This window comes from Dromaius novaehollandiae, chromosome 13 (assembly GCF_036370855.1).
Source record: "Dromaius novaehollandiae isolate bDroNov1 chromosome 13, bDroNov1.hap1, whole genome shotgun sequence".
Lineage (NCBI taxonomy): Eukaryota > Metazoa > Chordata > Aves > Casuariiformes > Dromaiidae > Dromaius > Dromaius novaehollandiae.
This window is the reverse complement of record NC_088110.1, coordinates 14595451-14621933: the sequence shown is the minus strand read 5'-3', so window position 1 is coordinate 14621933 and position 26483 is coordinate 14595451. Positions and strand designations below refer to the sequence as shown.

Genomic DNA, 26483 nt, shown 5'->3' with positions numbered 1-26483 from the left:
TACTTTCAATTTGTTCTGCTGTAACTCAGAAGAAGATAAGACCCAGATGCAAGTTTATACAGGTTCCCTAGCTTCAGACAGATGCTTTCTACTGATGACAGAGATCCAGGATACTGTCAGTCTCAAGTTTTATCACAAACTCACAAACCAGGATTCAAAATTATATGAAAGCTCAGAAATATCTTTTATTTGAGGCTTTGGGGTTCATCTAGTTTACATTTTCAACTTTTTCCTGTATCTTCAGAGGCAGAGTCTTTTCTGATAGAAATGAGATTCCAGCATACTCATTCCTCTTCAAATGTAAGGCATTCGGCAAAATATCAGCTATCCCTGCCATAAAATTGCAGGAGGTGTTAGAACTGTATCCCTTTCTTTGGAAAACTGATTCCTAGCTCCGTGCTGTTCTATAAAAGCTCTGTGTCCATGTTACTTTAATTTACTTAGTTTATTATTTTAGTAATTTCTTGTCTTCTTTTTTAGCTGATGAGCTGTAAGTACTGAGAACATTCCAAAACAAGTGTTGAATTTATTAGTGATTAATATAGTCCCTCTTTCTTGTTCTAGTGGTAGATACCTGATCTATCTTATTTTTATAGCTCCCTAAAATGAATTAAGATAAAATAAATCATCAGTGGAAGGACTGTTTGGCTTTGTTTTTGACCAGTCTGGAGAACTGTCTTGTACTCCTTCACATTTTTGTTACAGTGTGATTGTGCCCTCATGTAAATTGTCCTACCAATTATTTTGTTTTCAAAATGTAGTTCTGATCCTGCAAACATACCATACACTTTCATGAGATGACTTAGACACTTTCATTATGCCAAATTCTATTTTTGTTTTCCCCATATTCAAATCAACAGCCTTTTAAATATTCATTCATTTTTACACAGCCCATGTACCCTCCTGGCATTAAGCATCTGTTAGTGTTTCCAAAACCACGGCCTAAATCTGCTGACTCTCCAGAAAAGGGCAGGATTTTTCCTGTAATCGCAATAGTATTATTTGCATACACAGTTCTCAGTAGAAGAAGGAATTAATGTTTGAGTGTGTGTTTAGCAATGAAGGTGCTGTGCCTTCCCTGACAGGCAGATAGGCATGTAAAATAGCAGCGTTAGGAGCTTCGGCTGTTTTTTCTCTGTTCACCCTTGTGGACATTTCTAAGGTTAAGAGAAGCACAAATATTAAAATGCACTTGGTGTTCTTCATCTGTTATCCACCAAGTGACCTTAAAAAGCCATTTTCAATGTCATATAAATGTTTTAGAGATTTGAATGGTTTTGGCAGCTTTTCTCACAGAAATACAGTTAAATTCAAGGAAGAGTACAGAAATGCCTAAACTGTATCACTCTGGTTAACCAACCTCAGCAGGGATTTGATCCCTGAAATGGATGGGATTTCTCTGGATTATGTTAGTACCAGGTGCAGTTTTAATTAAACCTCCATCCTGCTGTTTGGAAAGTAGCCGTACAACCAGTGAATTAAAAATAGCCCTTTTTTTTCGGGGGGAAGAGGTAACCCCTGGAAATACAGGAAGTTTCCCACCAAGCAGAGCACGGGAGAATGCACTCCTGCTTGGGCAGCTTACAGACCCTTCACTCCCTCTTTCCCAGGCACAGCTCCTGCTGAAGCCAGTGATGCCCATGCTGCAGTTTCTTCTTGAAGCAGCTCAGAGGCAAGAAGTTAGTACAAGTGACGTTTTTATTCCTCCTCTGTTCCCTCTCTCTTTCCCTGCTTCAGTCGGAGAAGGCCTGCATTTACCCAGCTTGCAGTGGCTGTGGAGTTTGGGAGGAGTATAGCGAGGAGTGGGGAAAGGATCTGTGTGCATGCTCCATCTGGACCTACACGCCTTCTCTGGGCTGTTCATCCACTCCATCCCGCATCTCCCCAGCTTCTGCAGGGACTGAAGGAAGTCAGAGGCTGTTTGCTTCATGACGACTCCAGCTCTCCTCTTGAAGGGCAGCATTGAGTTGCATATAGGTTTAATTTCAATATTTTCCCTTTTACTCGTTTACTCCTTTATATGACCTCTGCACGTACCAAGATAATGAGTCACTCCTCCTAAGATGTCCAAAGTTAAAATTTCTGAAAAACTCCAGTTAAAACAAATTTTTATCCATATTTGCCACCAAATATACCACATCCAGAATAAAGTTTAGAGTGCCTAAATACTTCAAAAACCCTTAAAAACAAACCTACAAAATATCAACATTTATTAATGAGAAGAACATTGAAAATCTTTGTCCAGTCAAGAAAGACCTGAGGTTAACACCCAGAATAGTAATTTGCCTTTACAATATTCACAGCATCCCAACTCCTGTCAAAATTTGTCTGTGGTTTGTTCTGTTGGGCTTCACATCTGCTCTACATCATATCCCCAAATGAATACTATATTAGCAGATGTCTAAGCACAGTCTTAAAATAAGAAATTTAAAAGTTGAAAAACAGAGAAAATGCTCTTTGCTACATGGCTCACTTCACCGGCTGGAGACCTCCTTATTCGTGCTGGAGAGAGGGGCGGGTGGGAGCAGGGTGAGTTAAGGGGGTCATGGTCCAAGCCATCAGAAAGGAGGGAGAAATTGAGCCTACTCCCAGTTTTTCTGGTTAAAAACAAAATGCTCTTTACCTCTTCTTGCTCTTGAAGGGCAGAACATAACTTTGGGAATGAAATAATAGAGGCTTGTTAGTTAATTATTTACCTTGTAATTAAAAATGAACCAATTACTAACCAAGTCAGAATCTATAGAATTTAACTAGAAATTTAATTTACAACTCATTTTCTGAAAGCTGAGTATAAAATTGTTAATTATAAAGCTCCTAACATATTTGGATTTGAAGGTGATTTTAGCAGATAACATACTCTGATTTGAGAACCCTGGAAACTGATGTAGAAACATTCTACTAACGAGATCTCAGAACCGATTAAGGGCAGGGTCTTGCATATTTTCACCTTAAGTCTTCGTTTTCAAGGATTTAGTCATTCAAAGTTTTGCTCTGACCCGTGACTAGCTCTACTTTTGACTAAATTTGATATCTTAGCTCCCTTGTACCGTGAAAAATAAAAACTGAATCAGAGTCAGGTCTGCAGGAGGCATCATTAGCCTACTCATTTCTGTCTACTGCTTTAGTTTTGTGCTCATTTTGCTTCTCTACTCTACTTTTGATTTTCAGTACTATGTTTTGAGTTACTACATAAGAGGAAAAGGAAAGAAAACCAATTTTGCAGGTAACGGCTGGGAGTGAAGTCATGTTACTGAAATTTCAAGTACTCCAGCAGAACTAAGCAATTCCGTAACAAGTTTATACGGTGAATTAAGGATCTCCTGCTGCATAGACAATCTTACAGTGAAAAGAGAGAAACAGTGCCTTGACTCTCTGCTCTTGGCTCTTAGCTTTCTCAAAGAGGTTGTTCTCGTGGTGTGTGGGTGCCTGGTGATGGTGGGCTCCCAAAACCCTTGCCGGGAGTGCAGGCAGCTAGCTGCAGGAGGGAACAGCCCTGGAGTGACTGTGCTCTATGCTGAGGCCAGCCACCAAATCAAATAGGCAGAGCTTAGGAGAGGGTGCATTAGTGGCTTGAAGACCCAGTTGGTTCAGCACTATGCACAGCCCATAGCTGGGTCTTTTTATCCTTCTCCTGGCTGAGGAGCGTTAACACCTATGTGTGGACGGCACGGCGTTTGGGAAAGGGGCTGGCTTTTGTCCCGTGTGCGTGCAGTGGCTAACGCGACGGAAACATGAACTATCTGCATGTGGCCTCCAAATTAAATGATAAAACTAAGAAGGCAAATAGGAATAGGGATATCTGGTATGTAGATCCATTGGTTGTGCATTTACTATATATATGAATTCAGGTCTTTATCTGCATCACAAGTAAAGGCTTATGTTGCTAAATGAGTTAAAAAAGCAGAGTGAAAACAGCCCAATCTCTTTGTTTCTGTTTTGACTACTTCTTTGCAGTTTAGTACAGACAGTGACTTTAGATCTGCTCCAGAGTATCAAGATGAGCACAGAAAATACTGATTTATTGATAAATAGTAACTAGTTTGTGGTTTTTTGTTTATATAACCAGTTTTTCCTTTTTGAATTTGATAGACTACCATAATGCTGCAGGCTGTGAGTTGTAAAGAACAGAAATGTTGATTTATTGAAAAAAATGTTTTCATTAGTGTTTTTAAAAGTCATGGAAACTTTTCATTGCTCATGACTGTCACTTATCTTGCTCTATTTTGGATCTCATGTGTCAGGCATTTAAGAATATTTTCCAAATGGAACCAGGTAGGAAGAATAGAGATCCGAGAACTCTATGAATAGTCAGAGGGCAAAAGAGTATGTGCAAAAGAGTATAGGCTCTATAGCCTTAAAGATTTCCACTGGAAAAGTGACTGTGGGGTAAAACTGAGAAGTGGCTGTCAGATTGCCTAAGTTTTTTCAAAGCTCTTTTTTTTCCCATGAACCAAACCGCTAAAAATCTTCCATTCTCTTTCACCTCGCAAATGCAACGGTAGCCCTGACATTAAAGGAGAGAGTAATTTAATTTGCTATGCTGTCTTAATCAGGGACTTATGTGCAGCAAAATCTGACATTTTTATCTGGACTATATTATGTAAAGCAATGAGCTGAGGGACCAGGTTCATGTTACGACTGTTGACAGCTAATGTTTTTCAGTGAGTCATGTAGCGGGAGGGGGGTGTCACTCTCCCGTTCCCAGCGTCCTGCAGAGCCACTGCTGAAGGGTGACAATGTGTAACCATGGAGGCTGGAAAGATAAAATAGAAGTTGACATGAAAAACGTGTGACAAAGGGGAGCCCTACAACTGAGATACCTCGAGCTGAAAAAACTGTGAGAAAGTTGTTCAGCACCCAACTGATAGCCAAAGAAAGTTATGCTCGTCTTTGTGTTGAGCAACATTGATGCACAGTCTTCGATAAATTCCAGAGCAGGCCTGTAATGAACTTGCAGTGGAGCTGATGTAAATTGGGATGGTGTTAAAATTTTCTGTGTGTTCTAGTTAAGATGCATTTCTGTAGTTTCATGTTTTTTGCATCCTTGATCTGCAGAAGTAATAAATAGGCATGACCTCTTGCAGATACTTCTGCAACGTCAGACAAATCAAACTGTTGTCATCTGAATACCTGTCACAGCAAGATGGCTGCAATGAGAAATGCAAAGATTGTTCTCACTGAGCAGTCCAAAATCAAGAAATGCTGCCAGCCTCGCAGTAACTCCAACAAGCTTTGTAGCCAGCCAGGAAACACGCAACAGAGCGAGGCAGTTTGAACATTAGTTGTGTCCAGTGTTACTTACAGCTTTCCTAGATCATCACTTCACCTAGAAATGTACGGGAACATAGGCCAAAGCACAGAAGTTAGGTGCTCACTTTGACCTAGCCAGCATCATTAACTTGGCTATCTTCTCTGCTACCTGGAGCTCCTGAGAGCTCTTTATTAAGCATAATGCATTACAATAATCCAGTTTAGAGGTGATAAAAATTACTGTTCTTCTGCCAAGGCATCTACTGAGCTGAAAACTGCCATTCCCCAAGTAAGGGCCACAGCCTTCAGCAGGACTGCCAGCCAGACGGAGAAGTAACTGTTCACGCTAGCGTTACAGGCCTCACAGAAGCGGGACTTACTTTCTGTAGGTCTCACTAGACTATTCTGAGTAGGGGCAACTTTTGGTTCTGTTCTTGTGCTCTGACTCCTGTCCTTTCTTCAGTCCCTGCTTTGGGCCTTAGAGAAGCTTTATTTAGAGGATGCAAAAAACAGTATTTTCAAATGTATTCTATTCATCTCAGACTCTGAATCTGCTGAATTTTAGTTCAGATTAATACCTCTTTCAGCCCCTGTGATAAATATGGGAAGTATTAGGAAAAAATTGGTAGGCTCCTAACTGCTTTCCAGTGATGGATTTAGACAGCAGATTCATAAATAAGAAAAGAAAAAAAAGAGAACAAGAGAAGGGGGAAGTCTTTAGAACATTAACTGTCCATTTTATCCAGCTACCAGAACATTTTTGTGATATGTAATTGTTAATGGCAAGACAACTGCTGGTAAAGAACTTAGTGTCGCAGTGAATTCCTTTTCCTGCTTCCTACTTTCTAGCACTGGAGTTCCTAGTACATTTTTAAGTTAAACAAAGCTGTTTCTCCTTTGATTCTGAACAGTGGTTAGAGAGATGGCATTTGGAGGTAAATAATGAGTCCTTCATTCTCTCCTTTTATCTTTTACTTCTCTATTCAATGTCCATGTCATAGGGCACAGGGACAGTTAACATAATTTCCGATATCAATTTTTAGAAATTAACTTCAATAGTATTGGAGTTCAGATGTTCTTTTATTTAAAGAGGGAATAAAATTGTCCTTTATAACACTAGATATTATAAAGTAAAATATAAAGTAAAAGACAGTCCTGGAATGCAAAGACCTTTGGCTGCAAATGTACATTCAGTGACGTCTCCGTGACGTACATGCAGTTAAGCTTACACCACCCCTGAATAAAGTTACAACTTCTAAAGCCAGTTCCAGCATAATTCAAGTATTATCCTACTTTCCTTAGACTACCTCTTAGCAATGTTTTATCGTACACTGGATGCTTAATTGCCATTAATTCACTATTTTTCTTTTTCAGTAAAAAACAGCCATCTGTGTTATGCAACGTTACTATGTGGATGGTGAGTTGTTTTTTCTAGTCCTATTTTGAGAAAATACATCTGAGTAAAATTACATTTTTGGTGATACTAAGTCTTCCCCCGGCAGCTAACATTTCATCTAATTTTATGTGACTTGACTGTACGCTTTGTATTTTTGGCAGATGGAGGAACGATTTTCTTCACGTTTTTCATACTGTGAAGAAATTACAGAAGCTAGTTTAGCAATAGCAAGCGGAGGAGTCTTTGATTTGTTTACCTAACATATGTGTCACATATAAAAGGCAATGTCCTTCCACTGTAGATGTTAATAATTAGAGCTGTTCCAAATGGATTTGTGCCAAAACAAAATCCACCACAGCAATTAGCAGTAATAGGAACTTGAGCTGGCAGCAGTAGTAAAGGCAGTAAGGATTAAATGACTATGTGAACTGTCCTTCCAAATTAAAGCTGATGTACACTGGCAAAAACTGAGAAAACTCACACCATTGTTACCCCCGCCACTCTTTTCTGGTAATAAAGGGAAAACACTGCTATCTGGGACTCCCAGTATTTTTCCCAACATAGATTCACGCCCATTAACGGCACGAATCTGAGTATCCATTCCAATAAAACATCTCAGATTACAAAACCCTATGGACCACTTTCAAATGCTTAAAGATATGAATAACCCCTTGAAGAAATGGAGTTGATTTTTGGAGACACTTGCCAGATAAGCGTCTGTAGCTGATTTCTCATCGGCGTTGTGCATGTACTTCCAAACAGTGTGGTTGGAAGTTCCACTAAGTAGCATCAAAAAATGTAAGGTTTTTCTGGGTAGAAAAGCTTCCAGGAGCTAAAAAAATCTCTTCAGAATAGGACTCATGGTAATACTGCTACAGCATGGAAGATAATCTTGGTCTAGACCAGGTTATTATTAGAGCTGCAATAAAAATGAACCCTCCTCTTATTCATGAACCATGGCTGAATTATGCTAATCACTGTATAAACAAATGAAAAGAGTATAATGATGATTTGAATAAGTATTTTATTGTTCAATATTTATTGAAAGAATACATTATAGATCAACCCAGGTTTTTTTTAGAGTGACTCACAGTTTGTCTCATAGTGTCCTATATGACATACTTTGAAAATACAAATTATTTTCCACAGTTTAAAATAACCTCTAGCAATGTGCTAGAGCCCATCATGAATATTTCAGGCTTAAGAGTTGTCCAAACCTAATCTTTTGAATTCATGAACACAGGAAAACATCTGATTTGTAGGTCAGAGTATGCAAAAGCACAGCTGTTAACCATGACCTTGAAGAGGCTTTGCGGCTGCATTTGTGTTGCAGCATCAAGTGTGATACATCTTCGTGACGCTCAGCACTTTGTGAAAAGCTGCATCTTAAACTCTGGGCTTGCATCACATTCCTTGCATTTATTATGGGCAGAATTCAGCAGTTAAATCTTACATATCAAATCAAACATGTCAGTCCTCTACTGGCCTCTATTCTGAAAGCGTAAAGCAAACAAAAGACAAAAGCTTTGCAAACACACAGGAAATGACATTGTAGTTTTGTCATTAACTTTAGCACGAGCATGAATAGATTCATGCCACATTTATGCACCTGAATTTGGACATTTTTGCTGCAGATTTTTCTGCACTAGAGCATTGCTTTTGTGTTAACAGTCAAAGCTTCAGTGTAAATGGATGCCGTGTGCCATACTCTGACAGTGGTTAGATGTCCCACTGAAAATAGTTTGTCAGGAATCAAGACTGGTGAAAAAAGCCAGGTTCAATTATGATGTATCATCAGATAAGTGGAAGCTTTAGCAGTGGGACAGAACTACTCATTTTAGACTTCACCCAGGGCACAAAGTAAACACCCCTCTTCATAGGAAAACTGATGTGTCCTGTATATAACAGCAACACATGCTAAAGGGATTGGCTGTGCATCTAACCAAAGAGCTCCACAAGCAGCACAGCACTAGTTCTATAGACTCAAAGCAGAGAGCATTACCTGCACAAGCCTGATGCCCTTTCCCACGGTACTATCTGTTCCCTGATGAGCACCCAAGCACTGGACTAGCCCAGCGGAGAGGAGTTTGAGCTCGTGGAAGCCTGCTCTAAGGTATGACAGATGATGCAATCGATCTGCTGTATGGGAAAGATCAGCCACTATAAAACCATGGGCAAAAAGTGTTCGCACACAGCTTGACAGTCTCTCTCAGCAGCTAGACTCAGCCAAGGAGAGTAGAGAGAGACACAGGAGCGTATGTTTTATTGACTGTGGGAACTGAGTTTTTGGAAGAATTTGAGAGAATATATCCTATGAAGAGGAATTTACAAAGCAAATGTAGCAAGTCCAAATGTTTCACTGAGACATGATTGCTAGCTAAGCATTTTAACTTCATGAAGAGCAAACAGGGAAAAATTATGGAAATGCATTAATTTGAACAGAGCAAAATGAGTATGAAAACCATAACAGCACCGAAGGCCACACTATACACTGGAGCATCTACCTCCACCTCTTTCAAACAGCCTTGCCAAGCTGGTTTGATCTTCTTGAAATCACTGAAATGTATCTACAGACTTGTGAATAGATGAGGGAATTATACTGTCAGCAGAAAAGAAGAAAAAAAGCCATTTGCTTATTGACTATAACACAGAACCTTCAAGGCAGGAGAGGACTTTAGTAGATCATGATAGGCTTCTATTTATCAATGTAACTAGACATAAGACTTCTATCTAGCTAAAGGCGTTATACAGAGGCCTGTTCCTGCTAGAGCTGAACTGAGAACCAGGCTGAAGATAAACAATAAAAAAGGTCCAGCTCCTGCTCCACTTCCCAAGTAGAATATTCATCAAGATAGTAAAAGTAGAGTCTATCTCTGGAAAGCTATCTACAAAGGAGTGGACACAGAGTATTCCTGATTGATTTCATTCCAGATATTTATCATGTGCAAGTCTGCATAGATAATTGAAGTCTGTGTATAACTTTTTGTACAGTGAAAAAATGCCAGTATAAAAATACTGCTCTTTCTTTATCTATGCTATGAGAAAAGCACAGTTTATTATAACAGGAAATAATACTTTATTATAAAATCTGCCTGTAAACAAGTAACAAATTAATTGAATAACAGTTAATGGAAGTGCAAATTAACTTCATAAAAGGATATTTATTCTGTATTTAACTCTCTCTATAATTTGCTTTCTCCCATTCTAATGTGGTTCTACTCCCCCAACCCCACATTTAATTTTAAAAAGATTTAACATTGCTTGCTTTATACTAAAAAGAGTGTACGAGCCTGCGTACAATTTTCAAGTTTTGCTCTGCAAACGAGAAGAGTCTGTGGTGATACTTCATTTTCTATCATCATCCTTTCTTATCTTTGCATCTCTGGTATCCACAGAACAAGAGGACATATTTTATGTACACAGTGAAAGTGTGGGCATGTGAAGCCACTTATTAGCTAGTTCATTTACTTGCACATATTGAAACTTAAACCATTTATCAATGAAGCAGACACTGTAATGCAACTTCCGGTCTTGCTTGTGCACCTTAAGGCATTAAAGAGTCTCAGTGGATAGTCAGTCTTTTTATCACCACGAGGATCATCCATACACTTCTCAAAACAGTCAAATGCTTGTTCAGCAGCCACGTGCAACATCTGGCTTTGCTGAAAGCTTCTAAAGCACAGATAAGTCATGGCAAGATTTTGATTTTGCTTTGAAAGCCATCTTCTTGTTGTTCTTTGCTACAATTCTCCCAAGGAATCGCTTGGCCTTTTTGCCTATGCTTTCTCTTCTTTTTGTGTTGGCCATTCTCCTTGCATTGTCTTCTTTACTGTCTTTGCGCAGTCTAATTTGCCGAACAATACCTTCAAACAGGTCCTTGACGTTATGGTGAAGAGCAGCTGAAGTCTCAATGAACTTGCAGTCAAATACCACAGCACAGGCCCGTCCCTCTGGATCAAAAGAGAAAAAGGGAGATGAGTGGAAACTGCCATTTTCCATTCATTTATACTGGCAAAGACTGAAATTTGACTTAAAAGTAAGGAAAGTGCCTTTAATGCCACAGAAGAACTTTATTATATGACAGGAAGGTGCATATTTGCAGCGATGGTTTTGACCCTCCATTTTTCAAGGTTTTGTTGTGGTATTGTCAGAAATATCACTTGACTGATATTAGTACTGAATATAAAGTAACAATAGTTCTATAGGCAGCTCACTATTCTCACTATTGTTTAAGACATATCAGCTATAAGAGAGGGATTTAGATGCATACTTGCTGTCTGATAGGAAAGAGTGTGAGATACTGAGAGAAAAACTAGTTCTTATTTCTACAGATCTGAGCAGAGTAGTGGCATCACCACTAGGACAGGTCAACCGTGCACTGTCACCTGCCTGAAAGTAATCTCCTGAGGAGCTCTAATCAGTTCCCTGCATAGGCTACTGGGCATTTAACACAGGGGACACAGCAGAACCGGACAGCAACTGCTCTTGCATCAAGGCACTGATCTTTTATAGCATCCTTCCCAGTGAAGAAGACACCCAAATTTTTAAATAAGTGGAATTAACACTGTGTTGTTGGTACTGGTTACTGTGCTCTAGTTACAGAAATGCACTAGCTGAGAAGCGAAATACCTGAGAAAACTGACTGACCGCAGCTGTGGAACAGGTACAGAAAGACTTCAAGTCATGCGAGCCTGGTCCCTTTAGCTCACCTCACATATAATGGAGTCACTTCCAGCAGAAAGAGCATTGTACAGTCTCTGTGGGACCACCCTTTTTAAAGGCTGCCGCTGGCTTGATAGGTTTTACACTATGGCCTTCCTGTCCCTTAAACATAGCTGAGATTATCATATCTTGATACTAGCAAGTGCTACTGCGTACGTAACATAACTGAAAAGGTTTCATTTGTATCGGCCCAAAGTAAATCCTACACAGAGCAACATGCTAAAGCTGCAGCTCTGAGGCATTCCTGCTCTGGCACTGGAGTTCAGAGGATTACTCTGCACAGCCAGAAGTCCTCTTCTACCACCACCTCCATCACTTTGCTGTCATACAAAGTCCCTCAGCATGGACCTGTTGGCTTGATTTCTCAGGTGTGCCTCAAATCATATAGTTTTTCTGTATCAAAATTGGACCACTTCTACTGGATCAGGACCCTCTGGTAGCCTTTACTGCTAATTTAAATATTGCTTTACAGTGAGTGTCTCTTACCATCAACTGAGACCTCCCGGGATCGGACCAGGTCACTCTTATTGCCTACAAGAATAATAGGAATGTCTTCTGTTTGTCTCGCTCTTCGTAGTTGGATTCTTAGCTCAGAAGCTTTTTCAAAGCTAACTTTGTCTGTCACTGAATATACAATAATATAAGCATCTCCCATCTTCATACAGTGATTCTGAAGCCATTGACTATCATCCTAAAACAGAACACAAAAAGAATATATTTATTGCATTGCAAATCTGTTAAACAGTATGTCTAAATGATTTAATTATTGCAAGCACCATAAAGATAATTTTCTTAGCTTTACTGTAAAAAGTCACTAAAAATAAACCAACTTCCCCAAAGTGTTCTTAAAAATTTCCTGATTTGAACATCTATTACAAAGCAATTCTCTTGTTTCCAGAAATATTATCAGGTCTGGCGCAGATCAGAGCACGACTCCCTCATCTGACAGGTACTTCTTGGGCTGCTCATTCGAAGCAGTACGGGGTTCACCTTCAGGGTGTGAGATCGCTACCCGACTAGAAGTCGATTGCAAGCGACTGAATTAAACACAGAAGGAATCCTGTATTTAATGTTGCCGTCTTTAACGTTATCAGCCTGATGCAACAGATAACTCGACACGGTTGCTCCCTTTCTACACATTTTCAGCATGAACGACAAGCGAAGTAGCTAAATGAACGAGAGAAAAGCCGAAGGTCCGCAAGTACCTGCTCCCATATGTCGAACACCACGAGAGACGCTTCCTCCCCATCGACGACGATGGACCTGTCGTACGTGTTCCCTGCGGGAGACGGGCAGCGCACGGTCAGCCCGCGCCGCCCCCGGCAGCCGCAGCGCCCCGCGGCGCCCGCTCCGCGCCCGCGCCCGCCCTCACCGGCCTCCTCCGCGTCCGCGCAGTCCTCGACGCCGCCGAAGATGCGGGCCAGGCTGGTCTTGCCGACGCCGTGCTCGCCCAGCAGGATCACCTTGTAGAGGCGGCCGTCCGAGTCGCTGCCCGAGGAGATGACCGAGTCGGAGGAGTCGGAGGCCCAGCTCTCGCGGTGCGCCTCGCCGGGGCTGTACGAGGTGCAGCGCACCAGCCCCGAGAGCTCGCCCTGCGGCAGGGCCGCCCGCAGGTCCCGCTCGTCCACCGGCATGCTGCGCCGGTGCAGGTGCTGGTGCTGGTGCGCCGCGAAGGGCATGCTGCCGCGCCGCTTGTCCAGGCAGCGCAGCTTGTCGCCGCGGTTCAGAGTCATGGGGGCGCCGGGCTGCGGCTGCCGGGCGCGGAGAGAAGCCGTCAAACCCCCGCCGGCCCCGGCGGCCCCGCACGGGCCGGCCGCGCCGCGCCGCGCAGCAGCGCCTTACCTCGGTGCTCGGCGCAGGGGCGCGACGTGCAAGGAGCGGTCCCCGCCGGAGTCCCCGCCGCTGGTGGCTGGTGGCCGCCGCTGCCGCCGGAGCTCCCCAGCGAGCGCTGCCGCCGCGCCGCCCCGCGCTCCGCTTTATGGCGCGCCCGGGGCCGCCTCCCCGCCCCGCCCCGCCCCGCCGTGACGCGCCGGGGCGGTGTCGCCGTGGCGGTGTCGCCGTGGGCAGCGCCGCCCGCCCCCGCGGTCCCGCAGCCCGGCGGCCCCGCAGCCCGGCGACGCGGCGGTGGGGGGCGGCCCCGGCGGCCCCGCAGCCCCCAGGCTGACGCAGCCCCTCGCCCGTTTCCCGCGGGCCCCGGCTTCCCCCAGGCGCCGCGAACCCCCCCCCCCCCGATCGCGTCGGAGGGACACGGCAGCCGCGGGGGTGCCGGCGGGCCGCGCTGCCCGCTGCGGTGCTGCCCTGCGCCTCGCACCCCGCTCCCTTCGCCGCCCCGGCCCGGGGAGTCCCTGTGCTGGGCGGTCCGTCAGGTTTGGTGCTGCTGCCGGGGAGTTCGGGGCCGTTACGGACGTTCACAGCAGCGTCAGGAGTGTTTGCATCGCTTGGGGCTGCACCGCTCGATGGGGGGCAGGGGCCGTGCAGCGCCCAGCGCTGCGCACACACCGCAGCGCATCGCCCGTGTGCGCCGTTGGCGGCCTAGGAGGCCGGTACCAAAATAAAGGTCAAATTCTTCACCGGATTTCACCTGAGCCGCTCAAGGAGACTGTGCAAGTTTTATCTCTGGGGTGACACAGTCATTACCGTGTGATCAAGTGAAGGAACGACTAACCAGATATCTATCCTTGTACTGGGAATGGCTCATCCAAGCATCGTGTATACAGTCTATTGTTTACCTAGCAACCGCAACATGCTAGACGTTGCAGCCAGAATAACTCTGGTTCCTGCTCCCAAGAGATTACAGCCTCATCAGTGCAGGAAAATCCCCTTTCACTCTCTATGGGGACCATTGCCATCAAATTTATGAAAGTTTAAGGGTTTACAAATCCGATGCAGAAACAAGGCCAAAGAAAGCAGCAGATGGATAGGGGAGTGATGCAAATGAAGTCATAGGAATAGGAACAGAGTGAGGGAAAGAAAGGCATCTGTGGCATTGGGTTGGGGGGCTGCTCAGCCGATCGAGCACAGCACCCCAGCTCAGAAACGTCTCCTTGTGAGACATTACGCTTCTGAGGCTCAGCTGAAATCGAGATAAGCACGAGAAACACTGTAAAGGGGCTGACCAGAGGGAATGGGTGTTTCTCCTGCGAAATGAAATGAGTGGATATTCTGTCATTTTCTGAGCTAATTATAAATGTCCCGTCCATGCCCTTGGGATGGTTTTCGGCCCCCTTGCCCCGATAGCTGCAGTTCGCAGCGTTACTGTGGCAGTTAAAGATCACCAGCTGCTCGCAAGTCCCCTCCGCCTGTCTCACCAAACGGCAACCGAAATAGCCTTGTCGGTTTGAATAGCCACAGTGCGCTGCTTAAACGATGCGAGTGCTTCAGTTAAACAAACTGAACTGTAAAGCTACAGTTAACATTTTAAATCATATTTGAATAGATTATACTTAACGTTTTAAGTACACAATGGTTACTTTGCTTGGAAAAGCTGGATAAGCAAACCACCTTGGTTAATCTGTAGTTACATACAATGAAGTATGTAAATACACTTGCGGAAATGGTTTGTGTTCAGTTAACTTTAAAAAATGGCAAAAAATCTCACCTCAAGACATTCTGAATGGCTTTATCAGTCTTTTGGACCAGTTTTTCTTGCGTGCCTTTACTGTATTTAAGGGCAAACTTTAGAAGTTGACATCTAAGCTGTTTCTTTTTTATTCTTTTTTGGGGGATGTGTGTGATAGTTTCTATAGGAAGGAAGGGAAATCAGAACCAAAGGCTACTTTTCTGCCTCATATAGCACTACCGACTGGAACCAAGCTAAAAATGGGAGGGAGTTTTGGAAACAGGACTTTAAAAAGCCATATTTTATTCCAGGTCTTTTGCTGGTGAAAATCATGAATATTTGAATGATGTAAATTCAGGGTAGAGCCATCACTAGCACCCCCCCCCCCAAAAAAAATCAAGAATGGCTTATATAGAAGACTGCTAAATAAAAACCTTGAGAGAACAGTGCTTCAGCAGTAAAAGTGACTGAAAATAAAAGCTACCTGACAGCAAACATACAAAAGAATCAGGACTGTGTGGCAAATATTGTTTTGTGCCAGCCACAGATACAGTTAATGAATTGATGGTTACAGGATACTACCATGTGCGTCTGGATTTACAGCCGAGTTTAAAGAACTCACAGAGTGGAAGTATGCTTTCCTTGATCCCAAAAATATGATGTACGGCTCCTTGCAAAGCTCAGTTCAGAAGCTTACTGTTCGGTTCCCGTTGTGGAAACAGCTGTGGGGCTCCTTCTCAGCTCGGAAGGATCGTTAGGGACAACAGTCATGTCGTTTGGGGAATGCGGTGTAAAACCAGCACGGGGATTTCTGAGAGCTGGTAATTCCAGGCTCCGAGGGGTCTGGCACTGGCTGCTGCGAGCTGTCCTTTCACAGTAAGTGAGATGGCCTTGGATTAGGTCCCTGGGGATCTGCTTGTTCCTAGAGGGATGCCTGCAAGTTTTGCAGAGGAGCCTTGTGCCAAGGCAGTTGGGTCTGTTTCCCGTCTGCCGCAGGATTTGTGCCTGGAACCAGAGGAAGGGCGAGATCACGGGGGTCATGGAGCTAATTTATCTCCTCTGATCTTTATGGGTCCAGCTATTTTGTGAAGTTGGAAGGAATTAGCAGATACTTCAGGTTAATCACTTGAGACAGATAACATGCTGCTTCACATAGCATATAATTCTTTTTGCTATTCATTATTACTCTATATGTTTGTATATATATTACTGTGGCACCTGATGGTTTCAGTGGGATATATATGAGACCACCCAAACTTGAAAAGCTGATCTTAGTTCCTCTAAAGGGTTTACAGACCCTCTCCTTTCTCACCTGCTCTCTATTTCCTCTTCTACTGGACGGTGCTTTTAACAGATGTATTACTGTAATTTATTTCTAGCTAAAAGGAGATTTTAATGTCCTGTTTTTTCTGCTTTTAATATCCATTGTTCTAGCTTCTCCTGGTCTAAGGTTTGTTTTAATTAAATGAGTGCTTTAGTCACATACTGTAGACTTGATATTTTTAGCAAGCCTAATATACCATTCCTTACGTATTGAAATGGAAACAGGAAATTTTACAATTTTGCTGAATTCTACATGAAGCCAGACCTGGAGCCTGTCAGTGTTGCAGGCAGAAGTCCCCTCCAGCCTGCACGGCAGATCGGGAAGCCGGTGAATCAGGGTTATCACTGCAGCAGTGGGACCGGCTGCAGTTCCTGAGCCGCAGGTGGCTCCTGGGCAGCTGTGGGGCCCATCTCCTGCAGTGGCTAGGCCGTATAACCAGCAGCAGAGCTGCAGCCCAGGGCTGCGGAGCAATCCAAGTCCTTGCTGCACGGGGGAGCAAGGCCTGACAGAAGTCACCAGTGAATTCTGCTGAGGCCAGAGTCACTGGATCGCCCGTGGTCCCAGGCACCCGAGTCAACTATGTCCTAACACACAGAGTATTCTGGGATCCTGGGGGATCCCAGGATCAGCTGGGGGAATCACCATAACCTCCTATTTGTGAGTAAATCCAGAAGTTTCACTTTGCGTGGCTACCCATCATCTGTGGTGTGTCTCTCGTGGTTCTCATGGATGAATTTAATGAGACTGGAAAGGAAAGGAAGGTTGATGTACTCTATTATGGCGAATGGAGCACAAAGCTCCATCGAGGATTGTAAGTTTTTTTCTTCCAGTCTCACTTCATCTTCGTATGATTTTCATTTTCCTTATTTCAATTGCTTTCCTCCTAAGGTGCCTTTTCTTCGTGTTTTATTGTTATAGCAGGCCCACTTTCTTTTTTCTGTCATCCCGTTCCTTTCTTCTTCTCTGTCTCCTTTTGCTCCCTTGCAGTGTTCCCCTGGCTTTTGAGGAGTATCACTGTTCACTCTGAGTGCACTCTGTTGGCCCAAGTACTTTTCATCATATGGAAAATATAAAACACACAGTCCAATTCCGTTTTTTCAGTTACTAGGGGAATTAAGCTTGTGCCTGAATTTCTGTATGCTGTATTAGGTGCAGAATGCATTTCATGATCTAAATAACAAGCATAGACTTTGCAAAGGATGCAGTGATAATTAAGCATGTATTACTTAACACCTGACCTCTTTGAATTTTTAAACAGAAATGCATACGTTTCGGGTAAAATTAATTGTATGTGATTCCACCTTATCAGTGTTTCTTCAAGGTCAAATACCAAATTATAAATAGCATTTATATTTTTTACATCAAATTAATATTAATCATGGAATTCCAGTTTTTATTTTGCCTGTGTTTATGTTGGCATTGTTCCATGTTTGATTAGGAACGATAGAAATACTTTGAACAAAATAAGTCCAGCCCAAAGACTGGATTAGCAGCAGTGAGGCTTGTGAGAAAGTATTGTTCTCAGCTTGGCTCGACACTGGAAGTTGTGGGTTTCTCCTCTTGTTACTTTTCAACTCCTCTGCGCTGCTTCAAGTCTAATTAATCAACCATTATGTGGGTGAAGTTATTTCTATGCAGACTTCAGAGATATCCACAAAGGTCTAGTATTGCCAAGTTGCATGACGCATTACTCCCGCAGAAGCAGGAGTCTGGCTACCTCCCAAATACCTGGACTGAAAAAGAAATAAGAGTATATTTATTATTGTTTTAATTGCACAGCTGACATACTCAGGCCGGTGAGAGATGAGGCAGAGGCAGCAGTAGGAAATGGCTTTGGTTTTTTTTAACCTAAGCAAGAGAGAAAGAGGTGCAGGGAGTTGAACAAAATACTCCTTCATATCTCCTTAACTCTTGACAAGTAGGATATGGTACAAATATGGTGTTAAATTTTCCTCTCCACCACCCTTAAAACCTTAGAACAGTGTGTGCCGGACAGATATGGAGTAATTGGTTCAGTTTGTAATTTATATGCAAATATATATTAGACCTTCTCATGTGTAATATATTGTATATTGCATTATTTTGCAGTTGATATACACAGATGTAAAAGTAGGCCACAGTTTAGACTGTAGGAATGACTGTAGCAACGGTGCAGCTTTCAGCCTCGGCACTGACTCCCTTTGTCTGAAAGCCTGATGAGCGTCACATCCACGTGAACTTGCGTTTGGACGTTCCCAAGGGAGGCAGCGCATCTCTTTGTCCAAGGAGCCATTCTTACGCCCATCATTACTCTTGCATTTAATCATAGCTAATATTTTTGACTGAATAGTGGTAGCCATGAATTGGGGCTGCATTGATGAGGTATGAGAAAAATGAACTTGGGAGTCAATAGAAATGAACACAGCTTAGCAGGCTCGCACATAACGCCAAGGCAGAAAATGCACACAGAAACCTAACTAAACTGAGGTATTATATCAACAAAATGAATCGTACGTTGGTTCCTCTCACAGCCGTTGTGCTTCCTTCCAGCTCCAGACCAGAAATGCTAAGGGTCACAAATTAGGTACTGCAAAAGAATGTGCTACTGGTGGTGTTCTTCAGTGAGAAAGGCACAGGATAGATATGTCTTAGTTCCACTGGTTGCAACTCAAGGCAAAGGTCTCTGTCCTTCTGAAACCCTTGCTAAAGAGTGCAAAAAATAACTTGGGATAGGAGTGATTGGAAATGTCGTTCATCTTCCTGCTGCTCTGAAGTTCTCATCACTTTGAGTAATCTGAAAAGCTTTCACTGCTCGATAAAGCTCATGACCAACGGAACCAGGTGAATCATTGCTCGGAAAAAAAGAAGTTACACAAGTGGCATATCTAATTTCACTTCTCCCTGTGCAGTTCCCAGCTTCTTTTTAATAAAGTGCAAAACACTATTGGTAATCTACCTGTTAGAATACCTTTGTAGAAAGCAGTTTGTCTTAACTCCAAATTTACATTGATTTTTAGTTTTTTGGATTCAGGTTTGTTTTTGCTGATACAGTAACCCACTTATGAGCTATGACATGCTATACGAGTCAGAATTTGGATACCCCCTTAGGTTCGTCAGTTCAGTCACTGGGGAACAGGCTCATTAGCACGTACTGTGTCTGGTCAGCTGTTTGCTCGTATTGCATTTCAAGTTTGTAATAAAATCAGAACATGACCTAACCTATCTCCGTAATTATTTTCTGTTATCACCCTTAATTCCTCTTTTTCAATCTTAAACCTGTCAGGGCCAATGTGTGTAACATATCATCCGACTATGAACAGCACGCTAAATATCCTGTTACAAATACTGCGAGACGTATGCTCCTTAGTGTGGATTTCAGAAGCCCTTTACAAGAAATATCTAGAAGTCTGATACCATGAAAAAGATTCAGAATTTACAGATTGCCAATGGTGGTTTAAGGAGCAGGCAAAGTAGATGGCTGGCTGGCTGTCCTACTGAGGAGTACGCAGTGGTAAGGAAGCAAATTGCAAATGTAAGATTTGTTGTTTACCAGCAGTAGCTCTTGACAAGAGGAACCAATCTGTTTACAACAACAGATTAAAGGCACTATACTGGGTCAGGTTCAGCTTACCTCCAGTTTCCAGCAGATATCTAAGGAAGAGGGTGAGAATATGACAAACACATGAGAACTTCCCCTGTACATCCTCCAGGCTAAGAGTATTCCTTCTTTCAGTGGTCCTTGATGAATTTTTTTACTGAACATTTTCTAGTTTCTTTTTAACCTATGTAGACACCTGATATTCTGCAACACCTCAACTTAGTGTATTGTGAAGCAGAGAATAAGTGTTCTCTTGTGCCTTCTTCATACACCTCTTGATTTCATAGCTTCCTGTCGCATGTTCCTTCAGTAACCATTCCCCTCGGCTGAAGAACCTAGTGCATTTAGTCACTCCTTGTACAAACACCGTCCTGGCTTGAATCATTCCCATTGCCCTTCTTCTCTGTGTCTTTTCTATTTCTAATACACCTTTTTGGAAGTTAGGGGATGAGAAGCACCCAGATTATTCAGTTGCGGGTGCCCAAGCACTTACACATCAGACAGTGATGGTTTCCACTTTGTCCCTTGTTCCTAAAAGTCCCCAGCGTCTGTTTCCTCTTTGTTAACTGAGCATTGAGCTAACATGTTCATGGATCTACTGTAGTTCTCTTCTATTGAGCCACTAAAGACTTAATAGCCAGGGTAGCAAATAGGCTAGAAAACAGCCTGAAGCTGGCTGTGGCGACGTGCGGAGCCTGTTTCTCCTGCATGCCTGCAGAACAATGTCTCCAAAGTCGCCTGTAAACACGCATCTTCCATGCAGTACTGCGGAAATACTGCAGAAACTTGCAAAAGGAAAAATATAGCTGTAAGGGAAAACTTCTCTGTAGCAAGAGATTACAGTGAGGATGCCAGCAACATGGCAGATTGCATCAGCAACAAGTTACTGGTTACATTTCATGCCTTTGATACAAAGGTATCAAAGAAAAGAAGATTTTGGCCATATAAGGACTGCAGATCTTGACTACATCCAAATAATAAATAATCTCAGATAAAATCATCATATTACAGAGGATTCCATGAATGTGACAGGTGAACAAATGCCTTTGACAAAGTCTCCTTGCAAAGAAAATCCATCAGCAGGGCCTGAGCCTGGCAGCAGGCTTGTGGTCCTCCGAGGAAATGGAGCAGCGAGCTGCCCGACGTCGGTCACACGGATCAGGTCCCCGCCGAGGAGGTAAGGGAGACACGCAGTTTACAATGCTAGTGACAATATCAAGTGAAACTTTAACTATGCTGCCCTCTTCTGTGTACTAGATAATGAAAAAGCATAGGGATTTTTATATGTATTTTCCTACAGCAGAAAGCTTTAATTTTGTGCCCAAATGCGCTTTTATAATGCTTAGAGTAACTGCACCTTTTATAAGGCTCCTGGTAGGGAGTGATGGTGACCAAAATTAAAACACGTTTGCCCTTTTGCTTTAGGTGTTAAAGTCTGACCTCGTTTCCCTTGCAAGGAAAACGCCATTTCCCTTTCACTGCAGGAAAGGAAAGCTTGAAACCAAGAGGCAAGCTCACAGAGAGAGGAGGGGAGGCTCACGCATTTGGACTGGAAAGCCTTCATACTTCTCTCTACCCCAGTGCGGAATTTGTAGTTGCCTTTTCCTGCTGTAAGTGATGTCATGGAATCTTCCGCGGAAAATCGTGTGGGCAAAGGGATGTGAGGGATGTTGTCAGCTGTGCCGGGAGAAGCTCAGAGTTTGTCCGGTTGGAATGTGCTGAGTTTGGCAAACTCCACGTTCGCGTAGCAGAGCACTAACCGGCATCTCTGTCTTCTTTTGAACGCCTTCTCTCCTGTTTTGCCTCTGCTGTTATACAAGCTATTCTGACGAGGGCCCCCAAACTCCTCGTGGCAGAGATTCCTAGAGTCCTACGGACTTTGTTGTTTTCACTTTAACTTGTCTAAGTTCTTTCTGATTTTATTCTTGTGAAAGAGTATAACAATAATGATGGTGATGATAGTAAAAATACGATTCATTATTCATATTCATCATTCATATATTCATATATAAAATATGATTCATTTTCTCTAGAAAAATTTTGAACTGATCAAGATCTAGACTCATGATAAAAAATGGGTAGCAAATACAAGCGTAGGCTGAGATATGAAATGTGTACCTTGTATAAAGAGGGCTATAGGAAGTGCAGACATGAAAAAAAAGAGTTACTTTATAAAAGAAATGGCACAACTCGAATATAAATCTTAATTTCAAAGCCAGCCCTTACTGGAATAAGCTCAATCAAAGCTCCAGTGCTAAAATTCTCTAGGTCCTAAAGATAAAACTTCCTAACCTTGACCCATATCAAAACTATTCCACATCCAAACCAGGTACGGTGAAGCAGATATGAAATAGCTTTATTTCTCCGTCCATCTTGCTCCTCCTGAGAGCAATGGCCAGGTGCCGAGTGTAGCGAGGGCCAGCGGCCCGCCGTGCCGTGCGAGGCAGAGCGTGCTGGGCTGCTGTGTGAGCTGGGCAGCTGCCAGGGGATCAGCGCTCACACTCTCAACTCGGCCGTCTCGTGCTTGAGGGCAGAGCTCCCTGTCAGAGGTTCCTTCAATAGGTGCATTACAATGTAAATCTTTGGGTTTTAGGCATTTAAAATAGTCTTTCTTAATTATCCAAATTACTAAGGCTACTTATATTTAAAAAGAGATTCAGTGATTATCCCGTTCTCTGGCAGCAATGAAATTCAGCAACATTATTGCCTTTCATGGCATTTTTACTGGTTTACAGTGTTGGAAATGAGATCAGAATCAGGCCTTGACAGTCTTTTCCCTTCTCAGCACTTACTCACAGCAGTAATTAGCATTAGCCAGGCAAACGCTTATCTGGCATCAGACTCTCACGTCAAAAGCATCAAGTCGGTGATTTCACTGCCTGCACATACACCCAGGATGATGAACACACTAAATTTCTCCTCTGCAAAGGCGCTTTCTTTTCACACTCACCCCTCCTTCTGCATAATCCTTCTTTCATAATCTTTACCAAAGAAAGGGTTATATATTTGCATTACTCCTCTGCTCAGACACATCAGCACCACCAGAATCATTCAGAGGAATCTGCAGCCTTCTAAGGTAACAGCCGCGGGTAGCTAGGCAACAAACAAGAATATAGTATTTTTCGGGAAGGAGGGCTTTTCTAAATGATCTCACTCAGATGCAGTCCTTTTTCCCTTATAAGAAGAAAATGGTTCATTGGAGAAATGAGTCTGTCAGCCTGTCATCATCAAGCCGTATGGATGGATAGGCTTCCCTCGATTAGCTGTGAAAGAAAACAGCAATGCAGTGTATATTGTACCTGTTTATTTCTCTGTATTTTTACATATTGGTAAGTTGCTTCACCAAGGCTAAAAACCGCAACAGATTTAATGACGGATTTCACTAACCGTCCTCCTCATTAAAACGGAATGCTTCAGTAGTTACCAAGTCGGCGGAAATAAATCAAATCTCAGTTCAGCTGAACTTGTGTCAGCATTAAAAAGAGGTTTTCTTTCAAGCTGAAAAGGCATCCCGCTGCACGTACGGCCCGTCACTATGAGCCGTTGCGGATGGTGAGCACTGCTCTGCCGAGGGGGAAGCGGCTGCGGTCGGTGGAACAAGAAGAGCTGATGGGGGCCAGCAGGTACAGCGTAGGCGCCCGGCTCTGCGCCCCGCAGCCCCGCACGCCGACCAGCTCGCTGTCTGCCGGCGGGGCTCGGCCATCGCCACGGCCAAAGAGGTGACAAGTCGGCTTTGCCCGCCCGCGGCCGGCTCTCCCCGGTGAGGCCCAGCGCGCTCCCGGAGTCCAGGCGAAGGCGTTTGCCGCCTCGGTCTCCGGTGCTCGGCGAGGTCTCGGATCGCGGCCGCTGGCCGGTGCGCAATTGCAGCACCATCTACCGGGGTGACGCTGGCAACCGCCCGAGCAACGGGCGAATCTGCAGTGGCGTCTGAAACTGCAAGGGGATGTTATTCTTAGCCATCCCCTATCTCCCATTTCCCCTTTGTGTTCTTCACCGAGTTGCATGTACATACACAGGTATATCTAACTTGCAGAGCTTTCGAATTTCGCTCCCCAGTCCCCGAAGCCTGCGTGGCCGGGACGGGTGGTGGGCAGCGGCGACAGGAGACCCAGAGCGCCGGGTGAAAGGGCCCTCGGGGAGCAGCGCTCTCCCTCTGGATCCGGCCGTGTTCGGGGGAGCCCGTGCTCTGGGCACTGCGGCTTCTGTGGCAAGTGTTTCCTGTGGCACAGCCCCGCATGCCGCTGATCAGAGAGCTGTTACATCGCTACCTTGGCAGCCTTCCTATATGTGTTCCCTTTCTTTGGCATATTGTTTGATTTGTGTGTGCTGGAGCCTGTTCAGTGGGATCCTTTCCGTTGTTCCCAGCTGGACCGAGCCCCAATCCAGACCACGTTGCCTCTTTCATCTCGTCAGTCCTGATGCCCGAGCAGGGATGCCCAGGGAGGCACGGAAGACAAAAACACACAATTTATTTGTAGCCTGACAAAGCCTTGAGCAGAGGAAGGCATGCCATCTTTTCTGTGTGCTTATTTCAAACACTGGTGACATTCATAACAAGGTTAAGGCTGTTTTAAGGAGTACTAGAATACACTGCAAATGCCATTTCTAAACTAGTATGACACTTTAGCTGATGTGTATTATGACACAATGCATCTTAGCTATAGTGTTTATTTGTTCAGCCTTAAAATCAAGAAAACTATTAATTATGAGTTGGTAGCTGCATAACTACAGCTCTTGGATAGCTAAATGCTTAGACTATAAATGAACTGAAATCTATACGCGCAAATGAAATATGCATTTGAAGAGAGGCTGTCAAGATTGATGAGGTTAAAGCTGATGTAATGTTTATTTTTTGTTTGCAAAACTAAATTAACTCTTGATTTTTGCCAGGAATGGCCCAATTTTTTTCTTACCATTAAAAATAAATAAATGATGAGACAGCATCATTTATATGCTAAAAATATAATCCAGAGTATCACCTCAATCCAAGTTCTCAGTTTGCAGTATCAGACCCAGCATGGTGAGTGTGGAAAGGGAGAGGAAGAAATTGTTTAAATAACAGATCTGATATCAAGCTCCTAGTCAATGTTCATCATTAGTAAGAATCATTTATAAAATAGAATTTAGTGGGCACTTTTTATTATCCACTTCCATCTTCCAAAAACAATGTCTAAAAACTCAGTATGAAAATAAAAGTCAGTACAAGTTTGAAGAGAAATAATCTATATGTGACTTGTTCCTAATCGTTATTTTCCTTCTACCTCTAGAGTAACCATCTTTTTTAAAAAAAGTTGCTGTAGTGCTGTTGGGACTGTTTTTTTCCCAATTTTCAGTAATAAAACAAGTGCTGCTCTGTTAAAACTGTTGGGAGTAAATTTTGGAATCCGTTGGCATTTATTGGTTTTCTCTGCAAGCAATTCAGGCTACGTGGATGATTTATTTGTTGCCCTTGGAGAGGGGGGGAGTATTGCTGCTTAAGTATCTTCATAATCCTTAGACAGAGCAGGTGCCAGCTCTTCCATTAGCAAAGGTGTAGCCTCCTAGAGAAATACTGCTGCCAGGAATCACGGGGTTAGGCAAGCCGGTGCTCCTGACAATCTGCTGAGGCTATTTTGGTCAAAACCCTGTGTGAGACATCTGCTGGGAACCCAGATGGAACTAATTTGGTAGATAAGGAAAAGAAGCGCTGTGATAAACCATCATCCAGAAGAACTGGAAATCTCCTCTCCCAGGTTGCGGCCAAGCGATGGGGAGGATCACGTCCAGCAGAGAGGAGAGAGGGCAGCAGTGACGGCTGGTCACTGCCTGGCTCTCCCTGCTCGGCCTGGCATGGGCACGGCTGCTCTCTGTGACCACTGCCCTTACAGCCTAGCAACTTGTGCATCTCCCTTTGTCATGTTAAGAGCATTATTTTTCCGTAGATGCCTGCCCTCCTGGTCCTCTGTGCCTTGTGCTGCTTTTTGGGAGGGAGGAACCTGGATTGCCTGCAGTGGGGCTGCCGAGGCTTTGCTGTTGCCTGCTGCAGCGCGAGGGCCGGTGGACGGGCTGCCTAGCTGCCAGGCAGAGGGAAGGGAAACCCTGGGTGCAGCTCAGCTTGCTTCGTGCTGCTCGAGCACCGACCTGGCGTTGGCACTGTGCAGAGCACTCCACGCAGCATGGCCGTGCCCTGGCCGCAGGCTCCACGCTGGACTCTCCCCGCCGGGCAGCCAGCCCGCGGGCGATATGGAAACCGGAGGGGTGGGAGATGTCTAGCACGAGGTAACGGGAGTCTCTTGGCTCCTGCGGTTTGGAGGGGAGGGTTTCCAGCAAGCAGTTGTAAGAGCTCCTTGGTCTTCCACGTTGCTGCAGCAGGAGGTCAGAAGCATCCTGCAGGTAGGGGCAGGACATCGAGGCGCTGTTTGCTCCTGCTGTTTCCTGCGCACTGAGTAAAATCAGAGCTCTTTGCTACTTGTATGTTTTGTAAAATTTTTGTGTATTTTTAGCATTTTGTGGAATGAGAAAACAGGCAGTTTTATGTGCTTACTATTAAATGTTGTTGGCAGGTGGTGGTGAGGCACACCAGCAAACTTAAACACCCAGATAATAGCCTCACTTTCCCCTGGGTTTATTTTCTAAGCTGATACTTAGCTTTCCATAGTAACATTTGAAAGATTTT

At 43.9% G+C, this 26483-nt stretch overlaps 1 protein-coding gene across 1 annotated transcript; it reads right to left on the bottom strand.

Moving 5' to 3' along the window:
* Nucleotides 1–7650: 7650 nt before the first annotated feature.
* Nucleotides 7651–13359, bottom strand: RRAD (RRAD, Ras related glycolysis inhibitor and calcium channel regulator). Its single transcript, XM_064519694.1, has 5 exons — nucleotides 13211–13359; nucleotides 12741–13119; nucleotides 12574–12647; nucleotides 11855–12059; nucleotides 7651–10596 (listed from the first exon to the last, which is right to left on the bottom strand). Exons 2-5 carry the CDS (start codon nucleotides 13099–13101, stop codon nucleotides 10319–10321), a joined length of 918 nt encoding a protein of 305 aa, XP_064375764.1. The 5' UTR covers nucleotides 13102–13119; nucleotides 13211–13359; the 3' UTR covers nucleotides 7651–10318.
* Nucleotides 13360–26483: the final 13124 nt, after the last annotated feature.